This window comes from Macrobrachium rosenbergii, chromosome 19 (assembly GCF_040412425.1).
Source record: "Macrobrachium rosenbergii isolate ZJJX-2024 chromosome 19, ASM4041242v1, whole genome shotgun sequence".
NCBI classification, from domain to species: Eukaryota; Metazoa; Arthropoda; class Malacostraca; order Decapoda; family Palaemonidae; genus Macrobrachium; species Macrobrachium rosenbergii.
Window position 1 is genome coordinate 21,050,936 of NC_089759.1, and position 13,619 is coordinate 21,064,554.

Consider the following 13,619-nt stretch of genomic DNA (forward strand, 5'->3'; position numbering starts at 1 on the left):
TTATGAGAGCAAATTATTTATTCAATAAAATGTATATCACATAATTCACATATTCCCTGTATTTTAACAACTCAAAAACAGTAACAAAAACAATGTACTTATGGGTGAAGACAAGAAGACGTTTGTTTGGTTGGTTATATGTGTTTGTTTGTTTACAAGATATGACAAAACTCCAATACTGGGTGTCAACCAAACATTGTGGGAGGGAAGATATATGATGAATAATGAGTCAGTCAGGCTTTGAGATGGATCCAGATGAAAATCTAGAATTTTTGCGTTAATGGAGGTAAAGCTCTTTGCGATCCTTTCAGTTTTGCGGTTTATCTGATAAACCACTTGATAGTTTGTATCTCAGTCTTGTGGAAACTGCTGAAGTCATGATTGTAGTTAGTAAAGAGCATATACAAAATACTGGCCTCCAAAGTTATTCATATGCTTGACATAGGTCCTCTATTTGCCATAGCCTCCAGGCCTGACTCCACCATGGACGCCCCCCAGTCCTCCTCCTAGTCCTCCTCCTAGACCTCCTCCTAGTCCTCCAACACCACCATGCACTCCCCCAAGTCCTCCTCCTAGTCCTCCCCCAAGTCCTCCCCCAAGTCCTCCCCCTACTCCTCCAAAACCGCCAAGACCTGGTCTCACACCTCCAACTGGACGCCCTCCACTGTAACGAAGTGACGAGTTTTTAATTATCAAATTTACGATAGTTAAATGTAAATTTTTTTCCATTTCATGTTTCACGTAAAATATAGCAGAAAATAAAGAAAATTTGGACAGTTTCTTACCCAAATCCTCCTCCGTAGGGCCTGCCTGGTTCGGGAATGGCGGCAACACTGCACACCAGGGCGATGGCGACGATCTGAAGGAAATGAAAATAATTTACTATGAAGTTCAAGGTTAAATGACACAGTAAAAAATCTTTGCAGGTTAAATGTAAGACTTAAAGTCACGAATTTTAAATTGTTCGCCGACATTTTTGGAGGTCAAGTGTTTGAAATTTCCATTGAGTCATAAATATAACCTTTTAAAATTTTTCATACAGATTTCGAAATTAAACAAGAAAATCTTTTTTTAATATGGTGGTCATTTTAAGTTTAGATGTCGACCTCATCAGTGCTTGTTATCTAAGAAAAATGATTTTGGTTTCAAATAATATACCAAAAAAAGATTCAACCAATTTAATAACAAAAAAAAAAAAACAAAGGCCAGATCTTTTCTATTTTAAAAATATATGAGATACACTACTAAAGATATTTTGACGTATTCCAAAAATTAACAGTTTTATGAAATAGCAGACTTTCTTACCAGGACGGAAGCACGCATTGTGATGTTAGGACTGAAGCCAGACTTGAACTTCTGAGCTTGGTTGCGAGCTTATATACGCGATCAACCGCGAGCATCCTTTGGTCTTCCCCGCCCCTATTTCGGTGACGTCACACTTTCCCCGAACAAGTTTCTTGGTGTAACTGCCTCGAGGAAGCGCGCTTTTTCGTTGCTATTTTATTAACGAATTTATTCACGTATATAGAAAGCTTTTAAAGGATTTTCGTCTCTTAACAGTTAATGCATCACCCTTTTAACTTATATTAGTGATTAATGCAAGTATAAATAATAAACTTTAAAGCAGTCAATGAAGATTTCTTCATAACCTGGATAGACAACACTCCAGACACGAAGCAGCCGGCTGGGAAGAAAGATTTTTCCAGCTTCATGAGTTTCGCAATTCTAATTTGCTTCTGCACCTATGATCTTTTCCTACTATTCCTTCTCTACTTTCAGGGTATCATCTACCTTCATACAAAGGCCTGTGTGAAAAATAGAGGCCATTGTGAAATACATCTTTTCGGGAATAAATTTTAATGTTCCTCATTAAATTTGATAATTAAACAAGGTTTAATTATTCATTAATCTTGTAATATATTTACATTAATATTATCACTCCACGCCTAGTATTTAGTTATGTTGCTGTTTCTCATATTATTCTTGCTGCAATTTGTTGTCTCTCAAATTATTCTTCTTATTCTTTATTTTCACTCTAAATAACTTCGGCAACTCAAAAATAGAAATATCGTAATGTAAAGCGCAAAAGAACCTTAATTGGGATACAAAATTTCTAGAACGCCATCTTGGCCCATCAAAAATCACTGGGAAGATAACTCGAGTTGATTTTTAACTTACCTGGGTCAAGAGATTTTCGTTGGCACAAGAAAAGAAAACCCGAGTTTATTTTCGTTTGAGAGTTGTTCCAATTATCTTTGCTTTAGCAAATCTAAAATGTTCTCTGTATATTATTATTATTATTATTATTATTATTATTATTATTATTATTATTATTATTATTATTATTATTATTATTATTGTGGAACGAGACCCTCTTTGAGGCAAACATCGTTAAAAAGAATAGCATTATGTATGCCACTGCGCTTATATTTCGCCTTCCAACATGGCATATAAGCTTCCTCATTTCAGTAGGTAAATCATAAAGCACTTGTCCTAAGTTCATTTATTATTCCAGCTCTTCGATATTCCTTGTTACCATTAAGAGGAAGTGAAGGGCACCAGCGGTACATACAAGGAATATTTATACCCAAAAACAGGTCTACAAAGAAGAGGGCGATTTTTGAATGGTTTGGTCATATTCAGGAAGCTCTCCTGTTGGCTGCGAGTCTGGCTGATCGATGCGGGTGCTAAATGATTGGCCTGCAGCTCGAGGAGGAGGGCAGATGTAGCATTGTCTCAGGGGCACACCTCGTAGGTTCTCCTGACGGCTGTCGGGAGGAGAAGAGTTTCCTAAGTAACATTTATAGTATACTTCCCCCAAAGAATAGCAAAGGCCTTTGTAGCAGTTCTGCAGTGGCCCATGTTGCCATCAAGGATTGCAGTATTCCTCATGATCTGCTGGCGTTGGGGAACGTTACCATGTTCCTTATGCAGTGTTGGTACACCGCCCCTTCATGTAGATGGACAGCAATCCTCTTAGGTAGGCGAGTCATTGTCATACCAATTTAAGAATGGTGGCATCCATTCTCAGGGCACAGTATTGGTAGACCCTTGCTTTCCGCCACATGGGGTCTCTGCTGATGGAGGGGCTGTTCTTCATGAGGTACTGGGGAGTCATCCGTTTCTTATAATTGATCTTAAGGTCAACCATTGTGTCTACTTCGGCAGGGGCTATGCGAGCCCGAATGATGTTCTTCAGGGCTGCCTCATCCTTCTTGTACTCCATATTCATGTATCCCCATTAGCCTAATCATATGGTCCTTGCCGTTCGTCGACACCCTTACTGCTAGATGGTAAGAATATCTGTTGTTAATTAGTGTATGGGCGATATGTTCAAGTTTGTCAGAGGCGGCACTTCAGGAAGAGGAGTGGGAGGGGGCACGGCCGACGTAAGCGATTTCCAATCCACGAGAGGGGATCGTAAAGAAAGGAGTATTCCTGCCCAAGCATTCTCTGTTTGTTCAGATATGCAAAGTAGAATTGTAATGGAAGGCGTCCTCTTGCTTAGGCACACTGTTTCTTCAGATCTTTATAATGGAATTGTAATAAAGTAGGCTCTCTGCAAAAGCATGTTATTTCTACAGATCTGTGTAAGAGATTTTTTACTGAAGGAGCTCTCTGCACAAGCATGCTCCATGCCTCATATCTATTGAATGGGAATGTTAAGGAAGGAGTTTCCCTGTGTAGCAAAGTGGTGCTTTTTCAGATTTGTGCAAGGGTAATTATAATGGAAAGAAGCTTCCTGTAAAGTCATGTTCTCTGTCATCAGATTTATGCAGGGGCTTCATAATGGAAGAAGGGTTCCAGTGTATGAGTTTTCTGATTCTGCAGCTCAGTGCACTGTCCTGAGATTGGTGTTAAGGAATCATAATGATTGAGGATTTCTGTGTTGACATGGCCTGTTTCCTTTTTTTCTTTTTTCTTATTAGGGATTGTAACAAGAGGCTTCCCATGTTGACATGTTGAGTTTTTTCTCCAAATATGTGTAAAAAGTATTTTAATAGATGGAGATTGTCTGTGTAGAAATTTTGTTTTTCTTTGGATTTCACACAGGTATTGTAAAAGGAAGGTAGCTTCTATTTACTTATATATTGTAAACGTAACAGAACGTGACTTCCTGTGCAGGTATTCTCTGTTTCTTGAAATTTTTATTAGGATATCTTAATAGTTGATGAACTTTTGTGTATGAAAGGTCAGTTTCATACAACTGTTACCTAATTTTTTCGTAGTTCCTTGCATAAGATGTACCACCAGTGAACAAAATGGATAAAAAGTAGTACATAGCTAAACATACTTAATGTATATATATTCTTTCCTGAAAAGAAAGAGATGAGCAATTTAACATAGCAAATAATGCTAGTACATGTTAGATTTGTCACTAGAGCATATATTTTCCAGTACATGCACATGAGATTGCAGATAAGTATTAAAACGTGAAAGGGAAGGAAAATATTCTCCTTTTAGGACACAGTGAAGCCAAGAGGCAAAAACATCAAGAGGAAATAATTTAAATAAACTTCAGTTATGAGAGCAAATTATTTATTCAATAAAATGTATATCACATAATTCACATATTCCCTGTATTTTAACAACTCAAAAACAGTAACAAAAACAATGTACTTATGGGTGAAGACAAGAAGACGTTTGTTTGGTTGGTTATATGTGTTTGTTTGTTTACAAGATATGACAAAACTCCAATACTGGGTGTCAACCAAACATTGTGGGAGGGAAGATGTATGATGAATAATGAGTCAGTCAGGCTTTGAGATGGATCCAGATGAAAATCTAGAATTTTTGTGTTAATGGAGGTAAAGCTCTTTGCGATCCTTTCAGTTTTGCGGTTTATCTGATAAACCACTTGATAGTTTGTATCTCAGTCTTGTGGAAACTGCTGAAGTCATGATTGTAGTTAGTAAAGAGCATATACAAAATACTGGCCTCCAAAGTTATTCATATGCTTGACATAGGTCCTCTATTTGCCATAGCCTCCAGGCCTGACTCCACCATGGACGCCCCCCAGTCCTCCTCCTAGTCCTCCTCCTAGACCTCCTCCTAGTCCACCTCCTAGTCCTCCAACACCACCATGCACTCCCCCAAGTCCTCCCCCAAGTCCTCCCCCAAGTCCTCCCCCAAGTCCTCCCCCTACTCCTCCAAAACCGCCAAGACCTGGTCTCACACCTCCAACTGGACGCCCTCCACTGTAACGAAATGACGAGTTTTTAATTATCAAATTTACGATAGTTAAATGTAAATTTTTTTCCATTTCATGTTTCACGTAAAATATAGCAGAAAATAAAGAAAATTTGGACAGTTTCTTACCCAAATCCTCCTCCGTAGGGCCTGCCTGGTTCGGGAATGGCGGCAACACTGCACACCAGGGCGATGGCGACGATCTGAAGGAAATGAAAATAATTTACTATGAAGTTCAAGGTTAAATGACACAGTAAAAAATCTTTGCAGGTTAAATGCAAGACTTAAAGTCACGAATTTTAAATTGTTCGCCGACATTTTTGGAGGTCAAGTGTTTGAAATTTCTATTGAGTTATAAATATAACCTTTTAAAATTTTTCATACAGATTTCGAAATTAAACAAGAAAATCTTTTTTTTAATATGGTGGTCATTTTAAGTTTAGATGTCGACCTCATCAGTGCTTGTTATCTAAGAAAAATGATTTTGGTTTCAAATAATATACCAAAAAAAGATTCAACCAATTTAATAACAAAAAAAAAAAACAAAGGCCAGATCTTTTCTATTTTAAAAATATATGAGATACGCTACTAAAGATATTTTGACGTATTCGAAAAATTAACAGTTTTTTGAAATAGCAGACATCCTTACCAGGACGGAAGCACGCATTGTGATGTTAGGACTGAAGTCAGACTTGAACTCTGAGCTTGGTTGCGAGCTTATATACGCGATCAACCGCGAGCATCCTTTGGTCTTCCCGCCCCTATTTCGGTGACGTCACACTTTCCCCGAACAAGTTTCTTGGTGTAACTGCTTCGAGGAAGCGCGCTTTTCGTTGCCATTTTATTAGCGAATTTATGCACGTATATAGAAAGCTTTTAAAGGACTTTCGTCTCTTAACAGTTAATGCATCACCCTTTTAACTTATATTAGTGATTAATGCAAGTATAAATAATAAACTTTAAAGCAGTCAATGAAGATTTCTTCATAACCTGGATAGACAACACTCCAGACACGAAGCAGCCGGCTGGGAAGAAAGATTTTTCCAGCTTCATGAGTTTCGCAATTCTAATTTGCTTCTGCACCTATGATCTTTTCCTACTATTCCTTCTCTACTTTCAGGGTATCATCTACCTTCATACAAAGGCCTGTGTGAAAAATAGAGGCCATTGTGAAATACATCTTTTCGGGAATAAATTTTAATGTTCCTCATTGAATTTGACAAATAAACAAGGCTTAATTATTCTTTAAGCTTGTAATATATTTACATTAATATTATCACTCCACGCCTAGTATTTAGTTATGTTGCTGTTTCTCATATTATTCTTGCTGCAATTTGTTGTCTCTCAAATTATTCTTCTTATTCTTTATTTTCACTCTAAATAACTTCGGCAACTCAAAAAATAGAAATATCGTAATGTAAAGCGCAAAAGAACCTTAATTGGGATACAAAATTTCTAGAACGCCATCTTGGCCCATCAAAAATCACTGGGAAGATAACTCGAGTTGATTTTTAACTTACCTGGGTCAAGAGATTTTCGTTGGCACAAGAAAAGAAAACCCGAGTTTATTTTCGTTTGAGAGTTGTTCCAATTATCTTTGCTTTAGCAAATCTAAAATGTTCTCTGTATATTATTATTATTATTAATTATTATTATTATTATTATTATTATTATTATTATTATTATTATTATTATTATTATTATTATTATTATTGTGGAACGAGACCCTCTTTGAGGCAAACATCGTTAAAAAGAATAGCATTATGTATGCCACTGCGCTTATATTTCGCCTTCCAACATGGCATATAAGCTTCTTCATTTCAGTAGGTAAATCATAAAGCACTTGTCCTAAGTTCATTTATTATTCCAGCTCTTCGATATTCCTTGTTACCATTAAGAGGAAGTGAAGGGCACCAGCGGTACATACAAAGGAATATTTATACCCAAAAACAGGTCTACAAAGAAGGGGGCGATTTTTGAATGGTTTGGTCATATTCAGGAAGCTCTCCTGTTGGCTGCGAGTCTGGCTGATCGATGCGGGTGCTAAATGATTGGCCTGCAGCTCGAGGAGGAGGGCAGATGTAGCATTGTCTCAGGGGCACACCTCGTAGGTTCTCCTGACGGCTGTCGGGAGGAGAAGAGTTTCTAAGTAACATTTATAGTATACTTCCCCCAAAGAATAGCAAGGGCCTTTGTAGCAGTTCTGCAGTGGCCCATGTTGCCATCAAGGATTGCAGTATTCCTCATGATCTGCTGGCGTTGGGGAACGTTACCATGTTCCTTATGCAGTGTTGGTCCACCGCCCCTTCATGTAGATGGACAGCAATCCTCTTAGGTAGGCGAGTCATTGTCATACCAATTTAAGAATGGTGGCATCCATTCTCAGGGCACAGTATTGGTAGACCCTTGCTTTCCGCCACATGGGGTCTCTGCTGATGGAGGGGCTGTTCTTCATGAGGTACTGGGGAGTCATCCGTTTCTTATAATTGATCTTAAGGTCAACCATTGTGTCTACTTCGGCAGGGGCTATGCGAGCCCGAATGATGTTTTTCAGGGCTGCCTCATCTTTCTTGTACTCCATATTCATGTATCCCCATTAGCCTAATCATATGGTCCTTGCCGTTCGTCGACACCCTTACTGCTAGATGGTAAGAATATCTGTTGTTAATTAGTGTATGGGCGATATGTTCAAGTTTGTCAGAGGCGGCACTTCAGGAAAGAGGTGGGAGGGGGCACGGCCGACGTAAGCGATTTCCAATCCACGAGAGGGGATCGTAAAGAAAGGAGTATTCCTGCCCAAGCATTCTCTGTTTGTTCAGATATGCAAAGTAGAATTGTAATGGAAGGCGTCCTCTTGCTTAGGCACACTGTTTCTTCAGATCTTTATAATGGAATTGTAATAAAGTAGGCTCTCTGCAAAAGCATGTTATTTCTACAGATCTGTGTAAGAGATTTTTTACTGAAGGAGCTCTCTGCACAAGCATGCTCCATGCCTCATATCTATTGAATGGGAATGTTAAGGAAGGAGTTTCCCTGTGTAGCAAAGTGGTGCTTTTTCAGATTTGTGCAAGGGTAATTATAATGGAAAGAAGCTTCCTGTAAAGTCATGTTCTCTGTCATCAGATTTATGCAGGGGCTTCATAATGGAAGAAGGGTTCCAGTGTATGAGTTTTCTGATTCTGCAGCTCAGTGCACTGTCCTGAGATTGGTGTTAAGGAATCATAATGATTGAGGATTTCTGTGTTGACATGGCCTGTTTCCTTTTTTTCTTTTTTCTTATTAGGGATTGTAACAAGAGGCTTCCCATGTTGACATGTTGAGTTTTTTCTCCAAATATGTGTAAAAGTATTTTAATAGATGGAGATTGTCTGTGTAGAAATTTTGTTTTTCTTTGGATTTCACACAGGTATTGTAAAAGGAAGGTAGCTTCTATTTACTTATATATTGTAAACGTAACAGAACGTGACTTCCTGTGCAGGTATTCTCTGTTTCTTGCAATTTTTATTAGGATATCTTAATAGTTGATGAACTTTTGTGTATGAAAGCTCAGTTTCATACAACTGTTACCTAATTTTTTCGTAGTTCCTTGCATAAGATGTACCACCAGTGAACAAAATGGATAAAAAGTAGTACATAGCTAAACATACTTAATGTATATATATTCTTTCCTGAAAAGAAAGAGATGAGCAATTTAACATAGCAAATAATGCTAGTACATGTTAGATTTGTCACTAGAGCATATATTTTCCAGTACATGCACATGAGATTGCAGATAAGTATTAAAACGTGAAAGGGAAGGAAAATATTCTCCTTTTAGGACACAGTGAAGCCAAGAGGCAAAAACATGAAGAGGAAATAATTTAAATAAACTTCAGTTATGAGAGCAAATTATTTATTCAATAAAATGTATATCACATAATTCACATATTCCCTGTATTTTAACAACTCAAAATCAGTAACAAAAACAATGTACTTATGGGTGAAGACAAGAAGACGTTTGTTTGGTTGGTTAAATGTGTTTGTTTGTTTACAAGATATGACAAAACTCCAATACTGGGTGTCAACCAAACATTGTGGGAGAGAAGATGTATGATGAATAATGAGTCAGTCAGGCTTTGAGATGGATCCAGATGAAAATCTAGAATTTTTGTGTTAATGGAGGTAAAGCTCTTTATGATCCTTTCAGTTTTGCGGTTTATCTGATAAACCACTTGATAGTTTGTATCTCAGTCTTGTGGAAACTGCTGAAGTCATGATTGTAGTTAGTAAAGAGCATATACAAAATACTGGCCTCCAAAGTTATTCATATGCTTGACATAGGTCCTCTATTTGCCATAGCCTCCAGGCCTGACTCCACCATGGACGCCCCCAGTCCTCCTCCTAGTCCTCCTCCTAGACCTCCTCCTAGTCCACCTCCTAGTCCTCCAACACCACCATGCACTCCCCAAGTCCTCCCCTAGTCCTCCCCAAGTCCTCCCCCCAAGTCCTCCCCAAGTCCTCCCCCTACTCCTCCAAAACCGCCAAGGCCTGGTCTCACACCTCCAACTGGACGCCCTCCACTGTAACGAAATGACGAGTTTTTAATTATCAAATTTACGATAGGTAAATGTAAATTTTTTTCCATTTCATGTTTCACGTAAAATATAGCAGAAAATAAAGAAAATTTGGACAGTTTCTTACCCAAATCCTCCTCCGTAGGGCCTGCCTGGTTCGGGAATGGCGGCAACACTGCACACCAGGGCGATGGCGACGATCTGAAGGAAATGAAAATAATTTACTATGAAGTTCAAGGTTAAATGACACCGTCAAAAATCTTTGCAGGTTAAATGCAAGACTTAAAGTCACGAATTTTAAATTGTTCGCCGACATTTTTGGAGGTCAAGTGTTTGAAATTTCCATTGAGTTATAAATATAACCTTTTAAATTTTTTCATACAGATTTCGAAATTAAACAAGAAAATCTTTTTTTAATATGGTGGTCATTTTAAGTTTAGATGTCGACCTCATCAGTGCTTGTTATCTAAGAAAAATGATTTTGGTTTCAAATAATATACCAAAAAAAGATTCAACCAATTTAATAAAAAAAAAAAAACAAAGGCCAGATCTTTTCTATTTTTTAAAAATATATGAGATACACTACTAAAGATATTTTGACGTATTCGAAAAATTAACAGTTTTATGAAATAGCAGACATCCTTACCAGGACGGAAGCACGCATTGTGATGTTAGGACTGAAGCCAGACTTGAACTTCTGAGCTTGGTTGCGAGCTTATATACGCGATCAACCGCGAGCATCGTTTGGTCTTCCCCGCCCCTATTTCGGTGACGTCACACTTTCCCCGAACAAGTTTCTTGGTGTAACTGCCTCGAGGAAGCGCGCTTTTTCGTTGCCATTTTATTAACGAATTTATTCACGTATATAGAAATCTTTTAAAGGATTTTCGTCTCTTAACAGTTAATGCATCACCCTTTTAACTTATATTAGTGATTAATGCAAGTATAAATATAAACTTTAAAGCAGCCAATGAAGATTTCTTCATAACCTGGATAGACAACACTCCAGACACGAAGCAGCCGGCTGGGAAGAAAGATTTTTCCAGCATCATGATTTTCGCAATTCTAATTTGCTTCTGCACCTATGGTCTTTTCCTACTATTCCTTCTCGTCTTTCAGGGTATCATCTACCTTCATACAAAGGCCTGTGTGAAAAATAGAGGCCATTGTGAAATACATCTTTTTGGGAATAAATTTTATTGTTCCTCATTAAATTTGACAAACAAGACTTAATTATTCATTAATCTTGTAATATATTTACATTAATATTATCACTCCACGCCTAGTATATAGTTATGTTGCTATTTCTCATTTTATTAATAATGCATTTTGTTTTCTCTCAAATTATTCTTCTTATTCATTACCTTGACCCCTGAATAACTTCTGCAACTCAGAAAAATAGAGACAACGTAATATAAAGCTCAAAAGAACCTTAATCGAGATACAAAATTTCTAGAACGCCATCTTGGCCCATCAAAATCACTGGAAAGATAACTCAAGTTGATTTTTAGCGTACCTGTGTCAAGAGATTTTCGTTTCCTCAAGAAAAGACAACCTGACCTGATTTTCCTTTGAGAGTTGTTCCAATTATCTTTGCTTTAGCAAATCTAAATTGTTCTCTGTATATTATTATTATTATTATTATTATTATTATTATTATTATTATTATTATTATTATTATTATTATTATTAAGGAGACCCTCTTTGAGGTAAACTTCGTTAACAAGAATGGCACTCTGTATACCATTGAGCTTATATTTCGCCTTCTCAACAAGGCGAATAAGCTTCTTCATTTCAATAGGTAAATTATAAAGCAGTTGTCCGAAGTTTTATTCCAGCTTTTCGATAGTCCTTGTTACCATTGAAGGTGTAGGGCACCAGCTGTACATGCAGGGAATATTTATACCCAAAACCAGGTCTACCAAGAAGGGGGTGATTTTTGAATGGTTGGTCATATTCAGGAAGCTCTCCTATTGGCTGCGAGTCTGGCTGATCGATGCGGGCGCTGATTGACTGGGGCCTGTGGGCTCTGCCCGCAGCTCGAGGAGGAGGGCAAGTGTAGCATTGTCTCAGGGGCACACCTCGTTGTTCTCCTGACGGCTGTCGGGAGGAGAAGAGTTTCCTAAGTAACATTTATAGTATACTTCCCCCAAAGAATAGCAAGGGCCTCTTTGTAGCAGTTCTGCAGTGGCCCATGTTGCCATCAATGATTGCAGTATTCCTCATGATCTGCTGGTGTTGGGGAACGTTACCATGTTCCCTTATGCAGTGTTGGTACACCGCCCCTTCATGTAGATGGACAGCAATCCTCTTAGATAGGCGAGTCATTGTCATACCAATTTAAGAATGGTGGCATCCATTCTCAGGGCACAGTATTGGTAGACCCCTGCTTTCCACCACATGGGGTCTCTGCTATTCTTCATGAGGTACTGGGCAGTCATCCGTTTCTTATAACTGATCTCAAGGTCAACCATTGTGTCTACTTCGGCAGGGGTTATGCGAGCCCGAATGATGTTCTTCAGGACTGCCTCATCCTTCTTATACTCCATATTCATGTATCCCCATTAGCCTAATCATATGGTCCTTTCCGTTCGTCGACACCCTTACTACTAGACGGTAAGAATATCTGTTGTTGACTATAGTGTATGGGCGACATGTTCAAGTTTGTCAGAGGTGGCACTCCAGGAAAAGGCGTGTGAGAGACCACGGCCGGCGCAAGCATTTTCCAATCCATGAAAGGGGATCATAAAGGAAGGATTTCTGCCCAAGCATTCTCTATTTCTTCAGATATGCAAGGAGAAATTGTAATGGAAGGAGTCTTCCTGCTTAGGCACATCTGTTTCTTCAGATTTTTATAATGGAATTGTGATAAATGGAGGCTTCCTGCACAGGCATGCTATTTTTTGTATATATATCGTGGAATTGTAATGAAATGTTTCCTGCTCAGGTATGCTCTGTTTCCTCAGGTCTTTATAATGCAAGAAGCTTTCTGTACGGACATTATTCTTTTATTCAGGCCTGTGAATAGAACTCTACTGGAAGGAACCATCCTAAGTATTCATGCTGTTTCCTCAGATCCAATGTAAGGGAATTGTAACGAAAGGAGGCTTCCTGTACAAGCATTCTCGGTTTCTTCAATTCTGTTTAAGGAAATTGTAAAGGAAGTAGGCTTCTTGTGCATAATGTCCTGTTTCTTCCGACCTGTGTAGAGAATTGTGATAGGAGAAGGCATCTTGCATAGGCTTACTCATTTTTGCTTTATTTTTACATACTGGTTCATAAAGGTGTTAGACTTTCTATGTATATATTTTCTGATTTTCGTATTCATTTAAGGGCACTGTGATGGAATGAGTCATTCTGCGTAAGCAAGTCATAATGGGGTGAGGTTCCCTGTGCGGGCATGCTGTTTCTACAGATCTGTGTAAGGGATTTGTTACTGAAGGAGCTTTCTGCACAAGCATGCTCCATTGCTTCATATCCATTGAATGGGACTGTTAAGGTAGGATTCTCCCTGCGAAGCAAAGCAGTGCTTTTTCAGATTTGTGCAAGGGTAATTATAATGGAAAGAAGCTTCCTGTAAAGTCATGTTCTCTGTCATCAGATTCATGCATGGGCTTCATAATGGAAGAAGGGTTCCAGCGTATGCGTTCTCTGATTCTACAGCTCAGTGTACTGTCCTGAGGTTGGTGTTAAGGAATCATAATGATTGAGGATTTCTCTGTTGACATGCCCTATTTCTTTTTTTTTTTTTTTTGTTCTTGTTAGGAATTGTAACAAGAGGCTGCCCATGGTGACATGTTGAGTTTTTTTCTCCAAATATGTGTACAAAGTATTTTAATAGACGGAGGTTGTCTGTGTAGAAATTTTGCTTTTCTT

At 38.3% G+C, this 13,619-nt stretch overlaps 2 protein-coding genes across 2 annotated transcripts; both read right to left on the reverse strand.

The window, feature by feature from the left end:
- On the reverse strand, window positions 1-1,460 carry LOC136848704 (uncharacterized). The gene is made up of 3 exons (XM_067121217.1): window positions 1,306-1,460; window positions 786-859; window positions 1-664 (listed from the first exon to the last, which is right to left on the reverse strand). Exons 1-3 carry the CDS (start codon window positions 1,321-1,323, stop codon window positions 451-453), a joined length of 306 nt encoding a protein of 101 aa, XP_066977318.1. The 5' UTR covers window positions 1,324-1,460; the 3' UTR covers window positions 1-450.
- A 3,062-nt stretch (window positions 1,461-4,522) lies between these two features.
- LOC136848459 (uncharacterized) lies at window positions 4,523-5,940 on the reverse strand. The gene is made up of 3 exons (XM_067120746.1): window positions 5,840-5,940; window positions 5,320-5,393; window positions 4,523-5,198 (listed from the first exon to the last, which is right to left on the reverse strand). Exons 1-3 carry the CDS (start codon window positions 5,855-5,857, stop codon window positions 4,973-4,975), a joined length of 318 nt encoding a protein of 105 aa, XP_066976847.1. The 5' UTR covers window positions 5,858-5,940; the 3' UTR covers window positions 4,523-4,972.
- Window positions 5,941-13,619: the final 7,679 nt, after the last annotated feature.